Source organism: Phyllobates terribilis, unplaced genomic scaffold (assembly GCF_046119375.1).
Source record: "Phyllobates terribilis strain yellow unplaced genomic scaffold, ASM4611937v1 Scaffold_4__5_contigs__length_816908805, whole genome shotgun sequence".
NCBI classification, from domain to species: domain Eukaryota; kingdom Metazoa; phylum Chordata; class Amphibia; order Anura; family Dendrobatidae; genus Phyllobates; species Phyllobates terribilis.
This window is the reverse complement of record NW_027362764.1, coordinates 139,106,860-139,133,068: the sequence shown is the minus strand read 5'-3', so window position 1 is coordinate 139,133,068 and position 26,209 is coordinate 139,106,860. Positions and strand designations below refer to the sequence as shown.

General features: G+C 42.1%; 1 protein-coding gene across 3 annotated transcripts in view; it reads left to right on the top strand.

The window, feature by feature from the left end:
• LOC141265120 (ATP-binding cassette sub-family B member 5-like) overlaps nucleotides 1-26,209 on the top strand; it is a 1,140,380-nt gene that overhangs the window by 540,062 nt on the left and 574,109 nt on the right. For 2 of the 3 annotated variants that reach the window (XM_073677793.1, XM_073677790.1), the window contains exon 2: nucleotides 18,668-18,783. The exons of the other annotated variant lie outside the window; for it this stretch is intronic. In XM_073677793.1, the coding sequence (XP_073533894.1) occupies nucleotides 18,701-18,783 (83 nt within the window). In that variant the 5' untranslated portion in view covers nucleotides 18,668-18,700. The remainder of the gene's footprint in view (nucleotides 1-18,667; nucleotides 18,784-26,209) is intronic. 3 annotated transcript variants of the gene reach the window in all.

Here is a 26,209-nt window from a genome sequence, read left to right as displayed (position 1 = left end):
ACCCGAACCGAATATTGAAACATTCACTCATCCCTACTCCTCACAATGCTGCGCTCTATCGGGCTCAAGGATACTGTTCTATCCTGATTCTCCTCCTACCTATCTGACTGCTCCCTCACTGTATATTTTGCTGGATCCCCCCCCACCCCTTTCCCCTTACTGTTGGGGTTTCTCAAGGATCAGTCCTAGACCCCCTCCTCTTCTCCTTATACACCACCCCTAATGGACAAACATGTCGCAGAGTGCATCTTCTTACAGTCACCACTGTACTTACGAGAGCTTCAATCAGAAAGATATCTTGAAACATGAGATACAATTCAGTGTCACACAGTCCATGTGCTGCTGACATAACACATTCAGGAAAGGAAAGGAAACACAGGAAGTAAAAACAACCAACAATTGAGAGCTTTCCTCTCACCATTTTACAGCAAGCATATAACTATACACACTATCGCCATCTGCTGTCTGGTTAGTATAAAGTCTTCCTTTCACTTATAATAAGTCCTGATCTGTTGCATATGCCAACACCCTTTCTCAACAGTAAGGACTTATTCAATCAAACCCAACTTTTTTATTAGTCTCTGGTGTTTATCAGCATTCAACGCCTTCGTGAAGATGTCTGCTGTCATTTCTTCAGTAGGACAATACTCTAACTTCAAGACTCCTTGTTCCTGATGATCTCTCAAGAAATGATATTTCACATCAATATGCTTGGTTCTTGGATTGACTCTTTCCATCTGAGCAAGAACAAGACATCCTTGATTGTCCTCTTTCAGTTTTGTTGGTTCCAACTGTGGTTGTCCTAATTCTGTCAACAATTGTCTTAACCACAGTACTTCTTGACTCGCATGTGCTGCGGCAACATATTCTGCTTCTGTTGAAGACAGTGTCACAATTGACTGTTTCTTACTTGTCCAACTTATTGGTCCACCTGAGAGAAAAAAAATATGTCCACTGGTAGATCTTCTGTCAGTTGGATCTCCAGCCCAATCTGCTTCAACATATCCTGTTAAAATGCAATTATCACTTGTGGGTAATTTCAGCTTAACATTGCTAGTTCCTTTCAAATAACGCATTACTCTCTTCACGGCATTCCAATCAGCTTTATTTGGTTTTGATACCTTTCTACTCAGGATTCCTACTGCTGCTGCGATGTCTGGTCTTGTAACGGTCGCTAGATACAGTAGTTTTCCTATTGCTGTTCTGTATTCTTCATTATTTGATGGCATTTTTTTTTCACTGTTCATCTCTTTGAGATAATTAGTTTCCATTGGAGACTTTACTGTTTTTGCATCCTTTAATCCAAATTTTTCTGTTATGTCTTGAATCATGTGATTTTGATTCAGTAGGAAACTTGAGTCTTCTTCTCTTTTTACCTGTATTCCTAGGTACTGTTTTACATTTCCCAAGTCTTTGATTTCGAAATGTTGCTTCAGGATTTTTAGAATGTTTTCTTTATCCCTTTCTTGTTTAAAACAAATCAAAATATATATGAGTACATAAATCCATCTATTAATCAGCCTTTTTGTGTACAAGCATGGATCAGCTTTGCTTCTTTGAAATTTTTCATTTGTAAGTACTTCCGTGATTTTGTCATTCCACGCTTTAGCTGCTTGCTTTAAACCATATATGCTTTTCTGTAGTTTGCAAACTTTGTTTGGATTTCTTTCATCTTTGAATCCTGGAGGTTGTTCCATGTAAATGTCTTCTGTTAAATCTCCATTCAAAAAAGCTGTCTTTACATCCAGATGTCTCAGTTCCATCTGATTCATTGCTGCAACTGTAAGTAAAGTTCTTATTGTAGTGTGTTTGACAACTGGAGCAAATGTCTCATCATAGTCTTCTCCATATTTTTGAGAATACCCTTTAGCTACGAGTCTTGCTCGGTATCTTTCAGCTGTGCCATCTGTTTGGTATTTTACTTTAAAAATCCATTTACATCCTATGGCTTTTCTTCCTTCTGGTAAATCTGTTAGTGTCCATGTATTTGAATCATGCATGGATTTAATTTCTGTTTCTGTTGCTTCTATTCATTTATTAGCTTCTTCTTCAGGAAGTTTAGATATGTCTTCCCAAGAGGTAGGCTCATAGATTTTTCTTATGCTTGTCTTGTATGAGAGACGTTTTGGTGGTTTTCCTTTGTTCTCTCTCATTGAACATCTTGGTTCTGTGTCTGTTTGTAGTTGTGATTCTTCACTTTCAGTATTTTGTTCTTCATTAATTTCTACTTCTTCTCATCAGATATTTCTTCAGTTATGTCACTATTGTTTTTCTCATTTTTTGCTTCAACTGAAATCATAATGTCTTCATTTAAATCTTCAATGAATGTCACACTGTTACTCACCATAACTCTGTCTGTTTTGGGATCTAGGATTCTATATCCTTTGCAATTTTCACTATATCCAACGAATATTACTTCCATGGATCTGTTTTGAAGTTTGGATCGTTTTTCTGTTTGAATGAATATAAAATCTTTACATCCAAAAGCTTTTAAATGATTGACACTTGGTTTCATACCTTGCCACAGTTCATATGAAGTTTTCGTCAGTTTTCTGGAAAAAAGTCGGTTCTGTAAATATGGAGCTGTCATTGCTGCCTCACCCCAATATTTCTCTGGTAGTTTGGAATCCGTCAGCATACATCTTATCATTTCTGTTAGTGTTCTATTTTTCCTTTCTGCTACTCCATTTTGTTCAGGTGTGTATGGAACAGTTTTCTGGTGTTCTATTCCATTTTGTCTTAAGTATTCTTCTATTCTGTGACCTGTAAATTCACCTCTATTATCACTTCTGATGACAATTGGCTTCCTTTGAAATTTGTTACTTGATCTTGTTACATAGTCTACAAGTTTATCAAAAACTTCACTTTTGTTTTTGATTAAGTATGTGACTGTGTATCTTGAGTAGTCGTCTATAAAAGTCAACATGTACTGTATCTATTGCCTCCTGATGTAGTCACTTTCATGGGTCCACATACGTCAGTATGCACCAAATCAAGTGGTCTTTCGCTTTTGATCTCACTTTCTTTTGGAATAGATATCCTTGTGGCTTTGGATTTTATACAACATTCTCATCTTGCGGTAATTGAGCAATCTGATATCTTTAAATCTTTTGTCAATTCTTTTCTCTGTAGTTCCCTTATACTGTCAGGGTGTCTATGTCCTTGACGTCTATGCCACATGTGAATACAGTTTTTGTGATCATGTGTACATACCTTCATCTGTTCCTTTGGTGTGTCAAAATGATATAATTGTTCATCTGCCTTGACTTTGGTGATCACCTTGTTTCCTGCAATAATTGCACACTCATTGTCTTTGAATTTTACTGTAAGTCCTTTTGCTGTTAAACGTTTCACAGATAATAATCCGCCTTCCAATTTTGGAACATACAACACATCCTGTACAAGTATCTTTGAATCTTGTCCGAACTTGTTTGAACAATTTAGCATACCTTGTCTGATACCTTCTGCGGTTATTTTGCTTCCATCTGCAAGATAAATGGCTTCTTTCTTATCTAAATCAAGATCAGTAAAGAAATTCTTGTCACTTGTCATATGACTCGTTGCTCCTGAATCAATAAACCAACCAAGTGATGATTTCTTGTCTGTTACTTTAAATGTGTTATTCCAATTATTCTCACATGAATCGGAAATTGTGTTTTTTACTTTGTGTATGCTTTTTATGTTGTAATTTTTGTTGTTCTGCTTTCCATATGGTACAGTCTTTCTTTAAATTACCTTTTTTCTTACATCCGAAGCATTCTCTTGTCTCTTTATTATAGGGTTTTTTAAATTCTGTAGCTTTAAGAGCGTTTTCACTGTCCTTTTCAGTAGAAGAATCATTTCTTTGTTCTTTTCTTCTCTGATATTCATCTATTAGTCTTGTTTTCACAAAATCTAATGTAATGTCAGTTTCTGGTCTCGTCTCAAGGGCATTTATCAAGGCTGTATATGAATCTGGTAAACTGCACAATAATATAGCTGCTACATGACTTTCTTTAATGTCTTCAACAATAGATCTTAGCTGTGATATCACTTCCATCATTGAGAATATGTGCTTCTGCATGTCGTCATTTGCACTCAATCTCATACTGTAAAGCTTTCTTAATAAAAATAACTTGTGATTCAAGCTAGGTTTCATACAGATTTCTTAATTCTTCCCACATTCCTTTAGCTGTTTCTTCATTTCTTATATGTATTAATTGAGCATCATCCACTAATAAGCTAATGGTGGCTCTCGCTTGTCTATTCTTCTTATCCCATGTCTGATTATCTTGATCTGGTCTTTCTGTAACAATTACTTCCCATAAATCATCCTTAGATAACAAAATCTCTACTTTGAATTTCCATAACTGATAATTTTCACTATTCAGTTTAGCTACTGTGAATTTCAGTTCTGTGTTACTCATCATCTTTATATAGTCTTACTTGTTTAGAGAGTTGTACTGAAGATATTCTCCTGTTTTTTTCTTGCTGATAGTTCCTGTATGTCCTGCCTGTGTTGAATTCTCTGTAATTATATCCAGCTCCTGGGATCATGAATTCCTCTGTCACTCTGTATCTGGATTTATTTCCTTCTGTTTACAGAGCTTATCTGTGTCCTCCGTTATCTGGGGTTATAAACCAGGATCCTCTTGTAGTGCAGGCCTGTAGTGTCTGGGCTTTAGTGTCAGGGTTCCGACCTGGGCCCATAACCTGTCGCAGAGTGCATCTTCTTACAGTCACCACTGTACTTATGAGAGCTTCAATCAGCAAGATATCTTGATTAAACAGTATTTACTTCATACTGGTTAAACATGAGATACAATTCAGTGTCACACAGTCCATGTGCTGCTGACATAACACATTCAGGAAAGGAAAGGAAACACAGGAAGTAAAAACAACCAACAATTGAGAGCTTTCCTCTCACCATTTTACAGCAAGCATATAACTAGACACAATATCGCCATCTGCTGTCTGGTTAGTATAAAGTCCTCCTTTCACTTATAATAAGTCCTGATCTGTTGCATATGCCAACAAAACAATCAGTAGATTTGGTTTTCAGTACCATCTCTGATGACACCCAATTATATACATCGTCTCCTGACCTCACCCCTGAATTATTACATAACAGGTGGCACTAGAGTTCTAGTTCTCTTCCTCTCTGAAAAGATAATTTGCATATTTCCCAAAGGAGCATTGCGGCTTTAAAAGTCTCTTCACCTTGACATGCTTAACGCGTCACTCTCCGCAAGTAGAAATGTTACTCTTTAGATACCTTTCTGACGCCTCCCAACCAGCCAAAACAAAACTCACACGTTGCACTGATGAGGGGCAGTACCCTGAAACACAGTGTCTGCAAATTGAGTTTCTAGCTTTTATCCTAAGTCATGTGACAAGGTTCGTTAAAGGGTCGATATTGACCTTTAGGATTGCTACTTCCTATATGTGGCACTTGAGTTCTAGTTCTCTTCCTCTCTGAAGAGACAATTTACAAAACACCAGTGATTGTCTTTCCGCTGTCTCTAACATTATGTCCTCCCTGAAACTGAACCCATTAAAAACTGAACTTCTTGTGTTTCCTCCCTCCACTAACCAACCTATGCCCAATATTGCTATCTCCGTGTGTGGCTCCATCATTACTCCCCCGCAACAAGCCCACTGTCTTGGGGTCATAATTTATTCAGATCTTTCCTTCTCTACCCACATTCAATCACTCGCCCACTCATGTGATCTACACCTCAGAAACATTTCTAGAATTCAACCTTTTCTTACCTATGACCCTGCAAAAACACTTACTGTCACTCTGATTCATTCTCTTCTGGACTGCTGAAATTCTCTACTAACTGGTCTACCTCTTACTAAACTCTTCCCTCTCCAATCTGTCCTAAATGCAGCAGCCAGGATCATATTCCTCACCCGCCACTACACCGATGCCTCCACCCTGTGACAGTCATTGCACTGGTTACCAATCCGCTATAGAGTTCAATATAAACTCACCACCCTCACGCACAAAGCGCTTCATGTTTCAGCACCGCCTTACATCTCCTTCCTCGTTTCAGTCAGCCACTCTACCCGTGCTCTCCATTCTGCTAATGACCTAAGATTAAAATCCTCAATATTCCAAACCTCCCCCTCCCGTCTCCAAAACTTCTCACGTACTGCGCAATTTCTTTGGAATGCACTGCCCAGGACTCTTCAATTAATCCCCAATACCCACAATTTTAAGCGTGCCCTAAAAACGCATTTCTTTAGTCTGGCCTATTGCCTCACTTCACTTATCTAACTATTAGTGATGAGCGAACGTGCTCGCCACTGCTCGGTACTCGCCTGAGCATCACGGTGCTCGATAAGCTTGGCGAGTATTTCCAGGTTGCTCAGGCGGGAACTCGGGTCCCCTCCTGCATGTTTGGTGCTTTTTAGAGAGCCAATGAACATGCTGCTGCAGTAATAATTACAGATATTTGTAGACATAGCCCCAGATATCAGGGGCCAGGGCAAATTTTTTTTTAATCTTAATCCTGGTTATTTGCTTAAAAATCAATCCAGAGTACACCATTTTTCTGCTCCATTTGATTGTTAGCACTGCAGAATAAAGCCAGATCTGTTCCATATTTCAGCGATAAAAATCCAGAAATTTTAACTGAACGTGGAAAATATTGGCAGTGTGTCAGTCAAGCTATTCACACTAGGTGTTAGGGGGGCGGTTGCAGACAACTTTATTTTAATGGAACGCAACCGACCCCGGGGTCCGCGATGCAGCCTGAAAGACTGCTGCCGAACACTTTCCGGGTGGAAAGGCAAACGACAACTTAAATGTTAAACCCTTCCGTGTTAATTCACACAGGAATGGGTAAAGTGGTACACTCTATCTCCGTTAACTGCACGGAGGGAGAGAGCAACCGGCGACGCATCTAACAAATATCTTAACCCTTCGTGTTAAGGCACACGGAAGGGTAAGACGGTTCGCACAATCTCCAAGAACCGCAGGGAGACGTGCGACCGTGGGAACATCAGTAGCCCTGTCTTTGATACAAGCGCTACGCTATGGGGATTGGCGCTAAAGTGGTTCACACAATCTCCAAGAACCGCAGGGAGACGTGTGACCGGACTAGGAGCAGTAGCCCTGTCTTCGATACAGGCGCTACGCTATAGGAGAAGGTGCTAGCGTGCGGGTGTGAATCCCGCCGGGTATTCGAGCACTCAGCCGGCGAGCTACCGGACTGAGCCAACCCGCTCTATATAGCTCACAGGCGGCTCGGGGTGTAAGGCGAACCCCTTGGTCAGAACCAGTCTGCAAGGTGAAGCTACCTGCCTACTTAATCTGACCTGCCTAACTAAAGCTAAGGCTCTTAGAGGAGCCCAGAGAAAGCGAGCACACCACAAACAGCTAGCTCAAATGATCTGAGCGCGCCGCCATCTTTGTGGGTGGGCCTTTTAAAGATTAAGCCCTGCCCACCGACGCGCTATTGGTGACGTTACCCGTGAACCAATCAGGCGGTGCCAGGTCACCGGGTCAGGTGGGTGCCAACCCACCAATCATGATCCGCCAGGTAACGGACATGCTCAGTGCGGCAAAACCTGGACTTAGATTCCACAAGCCCTGTCTCACTCTGCAACCCAGGCTTAACATTGCTAGGCACAACTACCTGGGAGACAAACAGGGCTCATGGACCAGCTAAGCGTTGGAGCTGATGGTGATGCTGAGCAGCATCAGCCCTGGCTGGACTGAAATGGGAGACCACAGAAGGTCCTGGACCCATTTCAAATCCAGCACCAGACCGATGCCTAACACTAGGTGTTCTCTGTCAGACATATCACCGATAAAAGTGTTCCAAAATCATTCATTTCTTCAATTTTCATTTCGTTACAGTGTCGGTCAAGCTATTCACACTAGGTCTCTGTGTAGAATAATATTAGTAAATTAAAGGCCTGCTATTTGAAACTCTGGTTCTCTGTCAGACGTATCACATGTGACTGCGGTTCAAATCCAGTCATTTGTAGTGAGCGTGGAAAATATTGTCCTCCATTTATAGATTGTAGCAGTGTGTCAGTGTACACTATTTTACAGCTCTATTTGCTTGTTTGCAGAATACAGCCAGATTTTTTTTAACTTTATTCATATTACTGTATTGTGGAAGCAGAGGAACTTTTTTCAAAGATCAGACGCACGTGATCCATATGACTGCCATAATAATACAGAAATTTTGTGGAGCAGGCCAAATTTTCCACTTCTTTTAAAGTCAGCCACCTGTGTTTTGTTGAAAAAATTGACACTTGGTCGCTGACAAATACCATACTATTAGGCGACTGCCTGAAACTGTGGCCATCAGACGTTATCCCATATGACTGCTCTAATAATCCAGCAATTATTGTGAGCATGTCAAATATTACACTACATTTAAAGTATTGCAGTTGCGGGGGGCAAACCTATTCTCAGTTGGCCGCTGACAAATAGAATATCTGTGAACAATGTAGTCAGAGTATTACACCACTTTTACTGACTGGCAAAAGAAAAAAAAACATACAAAAAACAAGCTAAAATGGAAAAAATGTTAAGAAACATTCTTTCCAGGGTAATGACTTATAAGGTCAAAGAAAAAAAAAAAGTTATGGACTGTGGAAGACATTTATGCGACCAGAATAAACACTCATCTGTAGCTGGTGATGATACCACCTAGCAGCAGCACCTGTTCTTATTGTAAATGCATCTAACAGTGTTATCGATAGGGAATAAAATATATTTTACATTTTTTTTGGCAGCACCAGCAGCGCGCAGTATAATGCAATAATACCTGTCTGGATCGGTGTAATACGCTATCCATACTGCGATTCCTCACCCGTAAAAGAATTTCAGATAAGACAGTTAATATTCTAGAATATAGAATCTATTTGAATTGTCATTCTCATTATTAAGGAGTGTGTCTCCTATACTGTTATTGCATATGCAACAATTTCAAGGGCTTCCAAAAATACACATTTGAAGAGCCGTAGAAAAAAATAAAAACACAGTAGAATCTTTCTTTAGTATAAAAATCAGACTCGCCAATCTAACCTCATTGTAATCACATTGTTCAGCTCCTGCACCCCCTCCTCCAGTTCGGTCTCCATCTCCGAAATGACCACATCAGTCACAAGCTAAAAGCACTGCAGCACTGCCTTGGCCAAGCGGCAACAAGCTATGCTGAAGATAACATGCTTAATGCTTAGGTGACAAACCGCCCACCACTGCAGAGTTGTTGAAAGCTGTAAAACAGCAGCCTGATCTGTGGCTCTCACCACTGAACATACAGCCCGGCATGATCATGTGTGACAATGGGCGAAACCTGGTGGCGGAAAAATGACAGCCAACAAGCTGCATTAGAGGACTTCCTGGAAGAAATGACAGCCAAAGTAGATATGGTTTACCTCAATGCCAGTCTTTTCACTGAGCTAAAGAATATGGCTGTGGTGAAATAAAACCCTTACCGAGAAGCAGTGTCAGATTAAAAAACATTGGGCCCACCAGAGGATTTGATTCTGAGGGGCCACCTTTCTCCCCCGCTCAAGAGCCCAATAGAAGCTGCAAAGTTTGCGCTATTGACGCGCCCCCTGGGCCGTGGGGTACTCGGTGCCGGGCCAGTCGTTGCTACGGGAGATGTCACAGTGGCGGTGACCCGGTCCGTGACCCAGGGCGGTCAATAAAAGGGGATATTTACAGGGGATTTATAGTTTTTATATAAATGTTCGTGACGCCACCTGTGGTATGTGGCTATATGGAGCCGCCGCTGCGGAGCAGGTCCTCTGGAGCTGATGTTAATGCAGCAGAGTTGGTTCAGCTCTCCACAGGTAGAGCTAAGCTCCAGGGCTGTGTGGTGATGGTAGATGATGAAATAACTGTGGTTGTGCATTGTGGTGCAGGGGATGATGGTGCAGCAATGATTCACAGAGACAGTGGGGTGCAGTCTTCAGGGTTTACTCACAGTTGTGAAGTTCCTCAGGTTACACTTTCCAGATTATAACCGCCCATGTCGTCCTGTGCTTACTCAGGGAGGGGTTCAGCAAACCCTCAGGTACCTCCGGAGTACGTAACAGGACCCCCCTCTGTGTGTTCCTTCTGGCCATCTCCCTGCACCTCACACCCAGTGTTCCAAGCCAGTGACCGCGGACCTTGTCGGGCGACATTTTCTCTGTCCCCTGGGTCATCTATGGCCACCTTTTTGGTCAGTTAGATGTGGCTGTTGGCTGTAGCACCTGAAATGCTACATTCTCCGGTTACCTATTTGAACGTTGCAATTCTCACTAGTTAGGGGCGGGTCCCCTCTGCATCCTGATCCCTCCACGTCCTGGTAGATTCGGGCGTACGGGTGGCCTCCAGCACTTCACGTACCCCTAGGATCCCCTCTTTCCTTCTGGAGCCTTCCTTCCTGCTCCTCTCCTCTCTTCAGTCAGTCTCACCTCCTGGGCCTCTCTCACTAGGCCCGCTCTTCTGAGCAGAGCTCCTGTAGAGCTCCTGCTCCCTCTCACTGTCCTCCTCTGACTGGAACCGAACACACTCCCAAGATTGCTTCCCCTTTTGATATCCTCCTTCTCAAGTGCTCCCCTGACCTGCTTCCTCCACAGACACCCACTACATGGTTCCCCCTCTCTTGGTTCCCCCCACTCCAGCCAGGGTCAGGGCTCAGCAGAGGAGCAGCGCATCTTGCCCCTCCTGCTGGTCTGGAGTAGTGTAGTGTTGGATGCAGGTGTTTGGGCAGTACTCCATCCTTACCTGAGAGTGGGATACCACATCTCTGGGTGAGATGCAGTACCTCTGTGGCGACTGAACCTGCAGGGGCGCCACACTATCATGAACTCTCCTGATGGAGAAGCCAGAGCCCACCCGAGAATTCTCAGGTGAGCCCGAAAAACCCTGCCGAGAAGCAGCCCTGGCTAAGAAAAGTGTGTGGGAAGGTTCCTGGACACTGTATGGCTTCTTTTTTACTGAGGGGGAAACTCATGCAAACATGAGCTGAACATACAAAATCCTTGCAGATGTTGTTCTTGGTGGGATTTGAACCCTGGACTCCAGCGCTGCAAGGCTTCAGTGCTAATCACTGAGCCACTGTGCTGCCTTCTCTGTTCTCCCTCTGATATCTAACATGCACCTACTGCCACTTAGTATCTTCAGCTCCTTTGTGAGAAACTAATGTATTTGGGCAGCCACTCAGTCTACCAAATAAAATTTCTGAGAAGGAAATTGTGGATGGCTTCGCTACTGGTACTGGGGGCACTGTTAATACCATGGTGTTGTGCCATAGTTCACTGGAAATATTCCAGGCTGGTTGGAGACAAGCTGATTCCCATAGAAAAGTACCAACAGCAAGCTAAGGAGATGGTGGCCTCTATCATCATCACGACCTCACCTCGGCACTATGAACTCTCCTGATGGAGATGCCAGGTCCCACCGGAGGAGTCTCCGGTTCTCTGGTGGGCCAGTCCAACCCTGCTGAGAAGCAGCCCTGGCTAAGAAAAGTGTGTGGGAAGGTTCTCCGACACTCTATGGCTGTTTTTTTTTCCTGTGGACTGGCTCGAACCCGTCCCTGGCCACATTCACCTGTCCACGTGTTTGTGGTTAGGCGGTCCTTCCCAGTATGTGCACTGGGGAGGGCACGGGTCATTTTCAGGGACCCGCGCTTGTGGAAGGTGGAGACGATACAAGGAGAATTAGTGGCAGCTGGAGACTATGTATGGACTCCCGGCCGCCGTCGCCATGAGGTTGTGGAAAGCTTCCACCTCCACGAGCCTAAAAGGCAACATTTCAAGTGCAACTAGTCCATAAATGTGACAGTTTAGTATTATGGCCTGTGGGTGGGTGGGTGGCTGGTGGTCAAGCTGGTAGTTTTGGTGCTCTCGCTGATGCTGGCCTGGCAGATGTTGCATGGCCTTTTTGGGGTTATCTAAACAGTCTTTAAAAAAGAACCCGACTTGGGAAGACCTAACAGTTGTATTTGAAACTTCTGTAGTGTTGGTGTTCCGGGGAGCAGTTGCCTGCCTTGTATCTGTGGCCACCACACTGCTTGCTCCTGCCTGTTGTGGTGCTACGCCTTCCTCCCCCTGTGTGCTGCTGTCCTCGCTCTACATGTCCCCTTGCCTGGTTGGGTTAGTGACTTCATCGTCCACTGCTTCATTTTGCACTTCCGCACCCAGGGCCTCCTCTTGACTTTCTGTCCATTGTGTCTCATCATTATCCACCTCTTGCGACAGTATTTGCACTTTCCCACCATCACTTTCAGGTGACCATGGCTCCTCAAATCACTACATGTGATTTTCTGTTGCCCTGCTTGAAGCTTGCCTGTCGAGAGGCCCAAATTTATCAATGGAAAAGTAAACAGCTCTTGGGGTAACCCTGGACCCTAATCTCTCCTTCAAACCACATATCTAAGCTCTTTCCACTTCCGAGCGGACCGAACGAGAGGCCAGAATCTATAAATGGAAAGATGAACAAAACAGCTCTTTGGAGCATGGGATAAGTTGTCTCAGGGCACTCAGAATGGGAGGAAGGAGGATCAGGGTGAGGAAGATGTCGACTCCAAATAAAAAAATCTCCCGGATCCGTACACTCCTCAACCACAAATCTACCAAAACACTAGTGCACACGCTCATCATCTCCCTTCTTGACAACTGCAACCTCCTGCTCTGTGGCCTCTATTCTAACACTCTCGCATTCCTCCAATCTATCCCAAACTCTGTTGCCCGACTAATCCACCTGTCCCCTCGCTATTCCCTGACCTCTCCTCACTGTCAATCCCTTCACTGGCTCCCCATTACCCAGAGACTCCAGTTCAAAACCCTAAACTTGAAATGCAAATCTATCCACAACCTGTCTCCTCCATACATCTGTGACCTAGTCTCCTGGGACTTACCTGCATGTAACCTCCGATCCTCTAGAGATATAGAATGCCTAGACTTCTTCAACTGAGTTTATAGTTCAATGGTTAGTGCAATGGCTTCTAGACATAGAGTTTTGGGTTCAAGTCCCATCAGAGAACAGTGACTTTTTTTATTATTACAGTTGTAAAAGTCACTTATCAAAGTCAGATATCAAAGTCATTGTCAAAATTAGTTCTGAGACAGGGAATTTAGCCTCACACTGACATCATTGTGATGTTTGATTTTGATATCTGATCATGTCCTAAAATGGAAATTGTATGGTTGAAAGCAATGCAAAAGGGCAAAAACGCATCACAAACGCTACGTGTGAAAATAGCCCAAGGTGTGTGGGAGCATTTTTGTTTTTGCCTATTTATTTTGCCTTATATACAAGTCATTACCCTGGAAAGGATGTTCCTTAACATACAGTAGAGACCAAAAGTTTGGACACACCTTCTCATTTAAAGATTTTTCTGTATTTTCATGACTATGAAAATTGTACATTCACATTGAAGGCATCAAAACTATGAATTAACACATGCGGAATTATATATTTATATACAAAAAAGTGTGAAACAACTGAAAATATGTCTTATATTCTAGGTTCTTCAAAGTAGCCACCTTTTGCTTTGATGACTGCTTTGCACACTCTTGGCATTCTCTTGATGATCTTCAAGAGGTAGTCACCGAAAATGGTCTTCCAACAATCTTGAAGGAGTTCCCAGAGCTGCTTAGCACTTGTTGGCCCTTTTGCCTTCACTTTGCGGTCCAGCTCACCCCAAACATCTTGATTGGGTTCAGGTCCGGTGACTGTGGAGGCCAGGTCATCTGGCGTAGCACCCCATCACTCTCCTTCTTGGTCAAATAGCCATTACACAGCCTGGAGGTGTGTTTAGGGTCATTGTCCTGTTGAAAAATAAATGATGTTCCAACTAAACGCAAACCGGATGGAATAGCATGCTGCTGCAAGATGCTGTGGTAGCCATGCTGGTTCAGTATGCCTTCAATTTTGAATAAATCCCCAACAGTGTCACCAGCAAAGCACCCCCACACCATCACACTTCCTCCTCCATGCTTCACAGTGGGAACCAGGCATGTAGAGTCCATCCGTTCACCTTTTCTGTGTCGCACAAAGACACGGTGGTTGGAACCAAAGATCTCAAATTTGGACTCATCAGACCAAAGCACAGATTTCCACTGGTATAATGTCCATTCCTTGTGCTCTTTAGCCCAAACAAGTCTCTTCTGCTTGTTGCCTGTCCTTAGCAGTGGTTTCCTAGCAGCTATTTTACTATGAAGGCCAGCTGCACAAAATCTCCTCTTAACAGTTGTTGAAGAGATGTGTCTGCTGCTAGAACTCTGTGTGGCATTGACCTGGTCTCTAATCTGAGCTGCTGTTAACGTGCGATTTCTGAGGCTGGTGACTCGGATAAACTTATCCTCAGAAGCAGGAGTGACTCTTGGTCTTCCTTTCCTGGGGCGGTCCTCATGTGAGCTAGTTTCTTTGTAGCGCTTGATGGTTTTTGCAACTGCACTTGGGGACACTTTCAAAGTTTTCCAAATTTTTCACACTGACTGACCTTCTTTTCTTAAAGTAATGATGGCCACACTTTTTTCTTTACTTACCTGCTTTTTTCTTGCCATAATACAAATTCTAACAGTCTATTCAGTAGGACTATCAGCTGTGTATCCACCAGACTTCTGCACAACACAACTCATGGTCCCAACCCCATTTATAAGGCAAGAAATCCCACTTATTAAACCTGTCAGGGCACACCTGTGAAGTGAAAACCATTTCCGGTGACTACCTCTTGAAGCTCATCAAGAGAATGCCAAGATTGTGCAAAGCAGTCATCAAAGCAAAAGGTGGCTACTTTGAAGAACCAAGAATATAAGACATATTTTCAGTTGTTTCACACTTTTTTGTTAAGTATATAATTCCACATGTGTTAATTCATAGTTTTGATGCCTTCAGTGTGAATGTACAATTTTCATAGTCATGAAAATACAGAAAAATCTTTAAATGAGAAGGTGTGTCCAAACTTTTGGTCTGTACTGTATTTCCCAGGAAATTCCATTTTCGTTTCGATTTTGTATGATTTATTGTGGGTCCGTAAAGGTGGCATAATACCTCTGACAACATTGTTGACAGCAGTGACCTGGGAGTCAAAAATGCTTCCGGGGTCTTCCTCCATGCAGACCGCTGGGGGGAGCCGCTGGAAAAATGCTCAAGTTTCCCATAGACTTACATTGGGCTCATTACTCGGACCGAGCACTCGAGCATTCCAGTTTGCTCGACCCGAGCAATGAGTACCCGAGCATTTTAGTGCTCCCTCATCACTACTAACTATCCCTTTTTTTTCCCATACAAAACTTCTTTCAAATCAGGACCCTCATATCATTGGTTTACACACCCTCATGTACTTAATAGACATCTGTGTCTGTACTTGTTCACATACTTGTTGGTGACTGGTTTATTCAGCATTATGGGAATAGATTATTTATTGCATTTACAGTTGACTGTACAATACAAACAATTGTTACCATCCACCTTTCGTGTCTCCCCTATTTCCTCATAGATTATAAGCTTGCGAGCAGGGCCCTCTCTCCTTCTGGTATCTGTTGATTTATGTGATTATTGTTATTCTGTAATGTTTTTTATTGTCTGTACAAGTCCCCTCTAAAATGTAAAGTGCTGTGGAATATGTTGGCGCTATAGTAATACAAATTATTATTATTATAGAAGGCCAGTCAGAATAGCTGTACTTAAATACTGCTCTTGATTGAAAGCTGCATTTAAGTGGTCAAACAGCATCGATTGGAGCAAACTCCGGTTGCTGATTGTAGCGACAGATGCTGGCTTCACAATACGGCTAGCTTACACTGTGTGTGGGGGCTCCACACATCCATGCCTGACATAGGATGTACTATTACGTCTTATGTCGAAAATGGGGTTAAATAAAATAGACTAAATACACTATTTTTTAAAATATCTGTATTAAACTTTCCCCATAGAGTGATTCCTTTTATGCGGTTAATCATTCATTATTTCTAGAGAAAGATCTCATACTCTGAACTTCCATTTATCGCTCTTGGTTGGGCGCACATATCATATCATATTTCTCATAGGACGTGAAAAAGAAACTGTGACCACCTGGACCAAACAAATGTTAGTGGCCTCATTCTTTTTAGAATGTGTCCTTCCATGCTTAAGGATCTCTCCTTTTAAGTGGTGCTAGAAAATAGGTCTTGGTAGCTAAAATAGATCTTTATTGAGACAATTGTGTCAACATTTACTGCTACTGAGATATTCAGTATAAAGAAAGGTATGCAGCGCTCCCGATCCTGTCCAATCAACGTCCCCGCAACGTCATTGCGAAGACCCGATCGTTGCAATGGCAAACTGAGGTCAAGTGATGAGCTCTGGGTCTGCCAGCTAGTGTAGCTTGTTTAGACCTTGCCAGCAGTATAGTCTAAAATGCGATATGTCAGTGCACCACTGGCAGGTATAATGAATTGCAGTGCATTGCAATGCATTATACCAGAGATAAGAGTAAAAAAAATAAAATCTCATAGAGGAACTAAGAAAATAGTGAAAAAAAAGTAAAAAAAAGTTGTAAAAATATTTTAAAAAGATCACAAAATAAAGAACAAAAAACATGAAAAACATATTATACCAATAAATACGTAAATTTATATAAAAGAAAATAAAAAAACATACACATATTTGGTATTGCCTCACCCGGAACGATCCAACCTAAAAAAACGCTTCAGAGAACACCGTAAAAAAAATAAATAAATAAATACAAAATGTGGCAAAAAGCTATGCTTTTTCATCATACTGCCGAACAAAAAGTGGAAAAAACATCATCAAAAAGACAAATGTTAATGAAATAAGAACAAATGAAAACACCATCTTGTCCCACAAAAAAACAAGGCACCACACAGCTCCGTCTGTAGAGAAATAAAAAAGTTACAGTTCTCAGAATAAAGTGATGTATAAATAATTTTTTGCTCAAAAAAAAATGTATTATGTAAAAGTGACAAAATATAAAAAAAATTATATAAATGTATCATCACTCTAATAGTACTGACCTGAAGAATAAAGCTGCCTTTTCAATTTTACCAAACAGTGAACAACAACAAAAAAAATACATTCCTTAATTGCTGTTTTTTGTTCATTCTGCCTCTCAAAAATTGAAATAGAAAGCAATCAAAAAAGTCATCCAAAAGTCAAATGGTGCTCTTACTCTTCTGAACCTGCCGTGCACCAAAACAACAGTTTTCCACCACATATGGGGTATCAGTGTACTCAGGAGAATTTGCACAACAAATTGTATGGTTCATTTTTTTTTTTTACCCTTGTGAAAATGAAAAATTTGGGGCTAAAGCAACATTTTTGTGGGAAAAAGTAAAATGTTAATTTTTTCCTTCCATATTACTTTAATTCCTGTGAAGCAACAAAATGCCTAATAAACTTTCTGAATGTGTTTTTAGCACTTTGAGTGGTGCAGTTTTTAAAATGGTGTCACTTTGGGTATTTTCTATCACATAGGTCCCTAAAAAAATTGGTTTTGTAAATGTTGTTGGAAGAATGAAAAATTTCCTATCAACTTTTAAAACTTCTAACTTCCTAACATCATTTCAAAAATGATTCTGATGGAAAGTAGACATGTGGTAAATGTGATTTATTATCTTTCTTTTGTGTGATATAGCTATTTGGTTTAAGGGCATCAAATTTCTAAGTTTGAAAATTGCAACATTTTCTAATGTTTTGTAAAATTTCAATATTTTCATAAATAAACACAAATAATATTGACCAAAATGTATCACTAACATGAAGTACAGAATGTCATGAAAAAAATAATCACTGGGATATCTTGAAGCGTTCCAGAGTTATTACCAAGTAAAATGACACTGCTCAGAATTGTAAAATTTGGCCTGGTCAGGAAAGTGAAAACAGGCTCAGCGCTAAAGGGGTTAGAGGGAATCTATCAGCAGGATTTCACATCACAAACTAATTATATGTGCATGTAGCCGTTTCAAAGACAAGTTCAGTAATATCTTTACCTAGCCAGTCCATTTCTCAATTATTGAGAAATCACTGTTTCAATTGATATGCAAACGAGGCTGAGGAGCTTTTTGTAGATCTGAAGCATCTGTCACTTCAGCTCTAGTCTCCGCCCAGTACCACCTCTTCCTGTTTGACTGACAGCCTTCATGCTGTGTGACTTCAGGCAATGGAGCCATCAATCAAGAAGGAGGGAGCAGTGCTGGGCGGTGAATAGAGCTGGAGTGACAGAGGCTTCAGAACTACAAATAGCTCTTCAGCCTCATTTGCATATCACTCAAGAGCTATATGCACATTTTATATAGTTTGGGAATGGGAGAATCCTGCTCACAGAGTCCCTTTAAGTTTATAAATACATTCAATAATGCTGACATCATAATAAAATGTATCATGATCTGAATTTTAATTACTGCATAACCATTTGTAGAATAACTGATTTGCAGTTTACTTGACATAGATATGTTAATTTTATTTGCATTCCAAAATAGTGGTCCTCAGGTTGTACTACTTGTATACTATTACCATACACTACACTCATAAGACAAATTCTATAATTTGTAAGATCAGTTTCATATGAGTGTACACAGCCACATTTTAATGATATAAATGTATAAAGTACTAGTAACAGAGTTCTATAATTTCATATCATATTACTGACCTTTTAGCTATCAGAATGTACAAGCTAATGTGACAAATTCTAGATAACTCAATCTTCTTTATTCTACATAGTGGTTTTCTTAGTTATTTCGCTTAAGTGAAAACATGACCGACATTAAAGACTCTGACAAAAGGATGAACAATTCCAACGCAGAAATCATACTAGAAGAAACAAAAGACACCACCAGGTACAAAGATTTACAAAAATGATATTGATATTGACATGGTCAAATTACGGTAAGTTAATGTCTTGTCAACTGTTACTGCCTTAAAAGGAATCTGTCAGCACAATTTTTACTCCCTTCTCCCAAAAAAACTATCTATATGTGCATGTCACTCTTTCAAAGACAAGATCAGCAATACCTTTACATGGTCAGTTCGTTCCTCTATTACTGATTAATCAGTAAGTGAATTGATATGCAAATGAGGCTTAAGAGCTATAGTAGATCTGAAGATCTGAAGCATCAATTACTGCAGCTCTATTCACCATCCAGTGCTGTCTCGTCCTCCTGAAGTCTCTATGCTGTGTGACTTCAGGCAAAAGAGTTGTTAGTCAAGCAGTAGGATGTGTCGCTGAGCGGGAAATAGAGCTGGAATGACAGAGGCTTCAGATATATCATAGTTCTTTAGCCTCAATTATATATGAACTGAAGCACTGGTTTCTTAGTAATAGAAGGATGGAATGGTCAGGTTAAAGTATTTTTTGACTTGTATTTCAAAGAGCTACATGCTCATAAATAATTTAGGGGGGTGAACTCCTGCTGACAGATTTCCTTTAAGAATTGCACCAAGATTCAAATTTATTGATAAGGGATAACTTTCTGATAAACTGGGTTCTGCTAGCTAGGACCAACACCTTTTCAGAGAATAGGGCTCTAAACAGTCCCATCTAAATGGAGAAGTAGTCAATCATGCTTATCTTGCTCTATAGATTCCCTATAGGACTGCCTAAAGTCATTGGGGCACAAGGAAAGTTAAAGGGGTTTTCATGCAAACAAAGTACATTTTAACCCCTTCATGACAGGAGCATTTTCCGTTTTTGTTTTTTGCTCCCCTTCTTCCCAGAGCCATAACTTTTTTATTTTTTGGTCAATATGGCCGTGTTAGGGCTTATTTTTAGCAGGACAAGTTGTACTTTTGAACAACATCACTAGTTGTACCATCTCATGTACTGGAAAATGGAAAAAAAAATCCAAGTGCTGTGAAATTGCAAAAAAAGTGCAATTCCACCATTGTTTTATTTTTTTTTTACCACATTCACTGAAAGCTAAAACTGACCTGCCATTATAATTCTCAAGGTCATTATGAGTTCGCAGACACAAACATTTATAGGTTCTTTTTTATTTAAGTGGTATAAATAAAATCCAAAGTTGACTAAAAAAAATGGCGCCATTTTCCGAGACCTGTAGCATCTCCATTTTCCGTGATCTGGGGCCGGGTGAGGGCTTATTTTTTGAGCGCGATCTGACATTTTTATTGATACCATTTTGGAGTAGTTACGATGTTTTGATATCCTGTTTTTGCATTTTATTGCAATGTTGTGGCGACCAAAAAAACGTAATACTGGAGTTTAGAATTTATTTCTTGTTACGTCATTTACCAATCACATTAATTATTTTCTTACATTGATAGCTCGGGCAATTCTGAACGCGGTGATACCAAATATGTGTATATGTGGGGTTTGTTTTACTGTTTTATTTTGAATGGGGCAAAAGAGGGGGGTTTAAACTTTTGTTTTTTAATTTTTTTTATATTTTTAAAAACATTTTTTAACACTCTTTGCAGGCTTCAATAGTCTCCATGGGAGACTAGAAGCAGCAATTGCCTGATTGCCTGTGCTACACACAGGCGATGATCAGATCGCCTGTGTGTAGCAGATTTGCTCACTTGCTATGAGTGCCCCCTGCTGTGTGGTGCTCTTAGCAATCTGGCAGTGACAACCACAGGGGACTCCTGCAGACCCCTGGTTGTCATGCAGACCCATCGGCGACCCGCGATTATGTGAAGGGGTCACCGATAGGTGGGGCCTATGAAGCGCTTCTCTGAAGCGTAGTTATATGACGCTGTCATAGATTGACAGTGACATTTAACTAGTTAACAGCTGCGGGTGGATCGCGATTCCACCCACGGTTGTTGCAGGCACATGTCAGCTGTATAGATCAGCTGACATGTGCCCGGAAAGGTGTGGGCTCAGTGCCGGAGCCTGCACCAAACAGGGGGATCTGACGTGGGGCGTACTATTATGCTCCACTTCTCCACAATTGGATGTTTGTGACTTGACACCCACTTTAAAATGGACTTTTACACCCCTTTTTTTCCGTTCTGGGGGTCTCTACCAGAACCCATTTATTCAGACTCCTGAACCTGGCTTCAGTCAGATGACTAAGGTAATGGGACATCAAGACTTCTGGGTACGGCAAAGGCCATCAGAACGGCAGCATTAAAGTGGTGGGAGTTGGGATTGGTATGGAACACTTAATTCTTTCTTTTATTACTATTGCTTAACCCCTTAAAGGGGTTTTCCCATGAACAAAAGTTGATTTTAATCAATAGATCTTGGAAGAATAATAAATTCCACAATTGGATGTGTTTAAATAAAAATGTTCCTGTGCTGAGATAATCTTATAAATGTGCCCCTGCTGTGTACTTTGCAATGGCCATGTTTGACCATGCAGGAACATGGTCTGATCATACCACAGCTCCAGGGCAGGGGAGGATGCAAAAGAGGGTATACAGACTGGACAGCATGGGATCACAGCTGATTCTTTTTTTGTGAGATAAAGCATTTCCCTGCCTGTTTTTAAGCAATGTTTTACTTCAAAGGGAGAATCAGCTGCGATCCTGTGCTGTCCTGTCTTATACTTTTTTGCTTCCTCCTCTGCCCTGCGGTGGTATGATCAGACCATGTTCCTGCACAGTCAGACACAACCATAACACAGCACATAGCAGGGGCACATTTATAAGATTATCTCATCACAAGGAACATATATCTAAACTATTAATATGGGCATACAGGTTATAGACTGCTGAGGAGAGTGATCCCTGTATGCCTCATATCAGATGCCTTGTGGATAAATCATCTTTTATCACTTTATATAAATGATCTCTTCCAGGCTCTGCGGAGAAGGCTGCCTGGAGATAACTCAACCTTGTTTTAAATGAATGGGAGTTACCAGTGTGATGTGTAATGGCCACTCTCTGCTCTCCTGATCTCACTGCAGAGCAGTGTGTGATTATACCTGACACATCTACAGGTTCCTCTCAGCTTTCATCTCACAGGCAGACAGGGTTGCAATACAGCAGAGCTGTGAGAGCTGCAGCAAATGTGTTTGTAAGGAGACAAAATTAATTTCTCCTGTCCTGTGCTAGTTACATGTCTCACACTGGTAACTCCCCCTTTTATTAAAAATAAGCTTTGGAGGCAAATTCTCGTGCAAATCAGTGCCGGCCCATAGATATTAACAGCTCATTTACACATGAGATAAACATGGATTTCTCTGGAATAAGACATTGGATCACAGATATCAAGGCATCATTGTATTCAGCTTCCTATGACTTATATGCCATATAGACGGCTTGGGAAGGTTGATCCTAGTAACAGATTCCCTTTAATGGTATTGTCTTTGTGAATGACAGCCTTAACATACCAACCATACCACTAGTAGTACAGAAAGTGGTCATCTAGATTCTATACTCTGTGTTCAACTTTAGTCTACTTTACAGTATTTTTACCATTGAATATTTTTTTCACACAAGCAAAAATTATTGAATAGGAAAACATTAAAAATGGCAATTTTTTAACAGTGAAATAACATTTATGAAATCATGTTGAAAATGCTCAGCAGGATACTTTTTTGTACTTTTTAAAGTTATTTAAGGGTGTATATACAGAAAGTAATAATTCTTCCCTTATTTCCCATCTGTTTATTTGACTTGAAGAATAGTGTTGAGCCACCCCCGTAGTGTTCGAGTTCGGTTCGGTTCGTCGAACACCCGTATGTTTATCGAACTGTTCGTCGAACACCGTTAAAACCAATGGCAGGCAAACAAAAACACATAGAAACACATAGAAAACACCTTCAAAGGTGTCCAAAAGTTGACAAACTGCTCAGAAGACACAACTAACAGATGGAAAAGTGACAAGTACATATAGTCATGCGAAAAGAAAAGAGGTGGAGGAGTAAAAGGAGGGGGAGACACAGATATAGGCATGTCATGCCCTTCTAAAACCAAAAAGTGCGAAGCTGACACGGCCAGTCCGTTCCTGCCCGTGCCACCTCCGTGTCGCCGGGTTTGTGCCAGAGCCGTGGTGGACCCTGACCGCCAGCCCCCCTCTCCCAATACTGGTGCCTGTCCGCTGGTGGGTCGAGCCCCCCCCCTCGGTGGGGGGGAGTAACATCTGCAGAAGAAAGACCATCTTCCAGCCAAACTAATATGTCTACTTCTTTTCGTGGACAATGTGATACGATCCCTTTCTTACAGACACGCCCATCGCTACAAATTCCAGATGAGGCACAAAAACAGCAGGTGCTTCAACGGATATCAAGTGCTCCTTCAAGTGGGCTCTCCTCCACCTCAACTTCAACATCACAAATACTCCAGTCCTCAGAGGTGTCACCCCAATCGCACTTGCTTCCTCACAGCTCCCAAGTCTCCAGCTGCCCTTCTGAGTATGGGGTAACACAGATGGTTGAGTCTGCACAGCTGTTTACTCATACTATAGCTTGGGAAACGGAGGTCTGCTCCAGAGCTTCTGTTAATCCAGACGAGGAAATGATCTGCGCTGATGCCCAGAATCTTTATAAGTCGGATCCAGGACCAGATGAAGAAGGTTCTGAGCATAATGTAGACCCTCGTTCCCAAACTGTAACTCCTGTTGGTGGAGACAATGATGAAGACGATGATGAGACTCAAATACCTGATTGGAGCGACAACTTGACTTTTCGGTCAGGGCAGGAAGAGGTTGGCTCTGAGGACGACGGGTGTGAGAACACACAGGGTGATGATGACGAGGTTGGAGATCCCACTTACTGTCAACCCACAGTCAGCCAGTCGATGAGGTCAGCAGAGGAGGTGGAGGAGGATGTGACTAGCCCAGGGGATGGGGATGACTTGGTACCCGGGCCTTTGCCTGGTCTTGGGGATGTCGCGGTGGTCGGCTCCCAGGCCCGTACCCTGGGGTCACTCTTTAAAAGGGTGGATAATTGTTAATTTTATAAGAGTTCGTGACGCCACCTGTGGTATCTGGTCAGAAGCACCAGCTCTGCAGCAGTCCACTGAGGCCGGTGATAAGGCAGCTCGATGGTATAGCTCCCCACAGGTGGAGCTAGGCCTCAGAAAAGCGTATGCAGGGGGAATGAAGGACAGGCGAGACCCAGCTGGGTCAGAGCAAGAACGGGAACGGACACGGTAGTCACTTCAGTACCTTTTACTGGTGGAAATTCAGGCACATCCCAGAGCACTGTAGGGTGAAGGGTGCATATCAGGATCCTCCCCAATGAGCGGGTGTGGGGCCTCTTGTTTCTTGCCTCTGCGTAGTAAGTTTCTGACCTGCCTGGAACTAGGCCTAACTTTGTCTCTGTCCTGCGCTGACTGACTTTATGGTAGGGCCTTGTCTTGGAGTTCACGCTCCCAGTATGCGGGGCCTAAGCATCTCCTGGCTCTGTTAAGTATCAGCACCTTAGCAATCCTGGGACTTGTAGTTCTCCAGGGATTCTGGTTATGCCTTACTGGGTCATAGATATCCCGGTAAGCTCGGATCCACTGTCGGGTAATTGCTTCAGGGTGAGCTGGTTAAGCTCCTCTGCCCCTTATGTACTAACTCGCCACTTGCCTTCGGCCTACTCGGGCCCCCACTAGGCTATACACACTAACTGCTGCTTGCCGCGCTTCACCGATCTTAGGGCACCGGCACACCTTAAGCTCTAACTGGGCTTCCTGAATCTAGCTAGCAGGAGCCTCGTGCTCCACTGCTGAACTATTAACTGAGTTCTCTAGACTAGACTGAGCTCCACTGCAGACGGACCTCTCTTAGGCTTCTCTACTGCAGGAACTCTTCAGAGGAACTGAACTGCCTAGCTCCACCTTCCCTATTTATATCCCTAACGGGCTGCCTCTGCTGGTCTGAGGTGGAAGGTGGATATGTGTGAATGTTTATGGGGGCCTCTTGTGGAGGATTCCATCAATGCACTCTTCTAGGATCTGTGATACCAAGCGCAGCGGGGCGTCACAGATGATATTGACGACGAGGTTAGGTTGCGCCTTCCTGGACAGAGACTGAGTACTGGAAGCACGTCAACAACAGCATCCTCAACCACAACTCTGCCTCTGACCACAAGTCGTAGTGGCTCTTCAGGTCGCATGGGCTCTAAGCCTTGCATAGCCTGGGCATTTTTTCAGATCGATAAAGGTTGACCCAACTCATGTTATCTGTAATATTTGTCACCAAAAGCTAAGTAGAGGCCAAAAAATCCATAGTTTGAGTACTTCATGCATGAACCATCACATGGATATGAAGCATAAGTTGCAGTGGGAAGCTCACTGTGCTACAATGCAGCCTAGCGGGCCGGGCCAACCACCGTCTGCCCCATCTTGTGCATCCGCGGCCTCTTCATCCTCTGTGACTGGGGGGACAGCAGTCACACATGTTTTTGGATGCAGACCTGCCACCTCTTTACCCACAACAGACAGGTCGTCAGTTCATTTGGAAGTGGAAACACCTGCTGGTGTTGAGCGCTGTCCGACATCGATAGCACCACCTTTGGATCAAAACCTACAAAAGACAAAAGACAAAAATATATCTCATACCCTACCATCATTATATATAAATGTAAAGCAAAGTTGCATAATAAATATAGGGTACTTAGTGAACTATTTTTGATCAAAAAAAGTATACAAGCCGTCCCACCAGCGGCAAGGTGACCCTAAATTGGGACGGTACCTATACTGCCTATATTAAAAACCTTACTGTATATCAAAGTTGAAGCAATGCATATAAAAGGGTAGACAAATAGGACCGGGTCCCAACTCCAGACCACCCAGGCCCGTGGTAAGCTACATATATACCAGTCAGCTCAACAAAGGGGATGCGACACCCTTAAATTGCACAGAATGCAAACAAGACAAAAAACCAGGCAATGTGAACTGAGGTCTAAGATGGTAGACATGCAAGAAATAGGAGCATGTTCACACTAGCAAAAAAGAAACAAAACCTACAAAAGACAAAAGACAAAAATATATCTCATACCCTACCATCATTATATATAAATGTAAAGCAAAGTTGCATAATAAATATAGGGTACTTAGTGAACTATTTTTGATCAAAAAAAGTATACAAGCCGTCCCACCAGCGGCAAGGTGACCCTAAATTGGGACGGTACCTATACTGCCTATATTTTGATCAAAAATAGTTCACTAAGTACCCTATATTTATTATGCAACTTTGCTTTACATTTATATATAATGATGGTAGGGTATGAGATATATTTTTGTCTTTTGTCTTTTGTAGGTTTTGTTTCTTTTTTGCTAGTGTGAACATGCTCCTATTTCTTGCATGTCTACCATCTTAGACCTCAGTTCACATTGCCTGGTTTTTTGTCTTGTTTGCATTCTGTG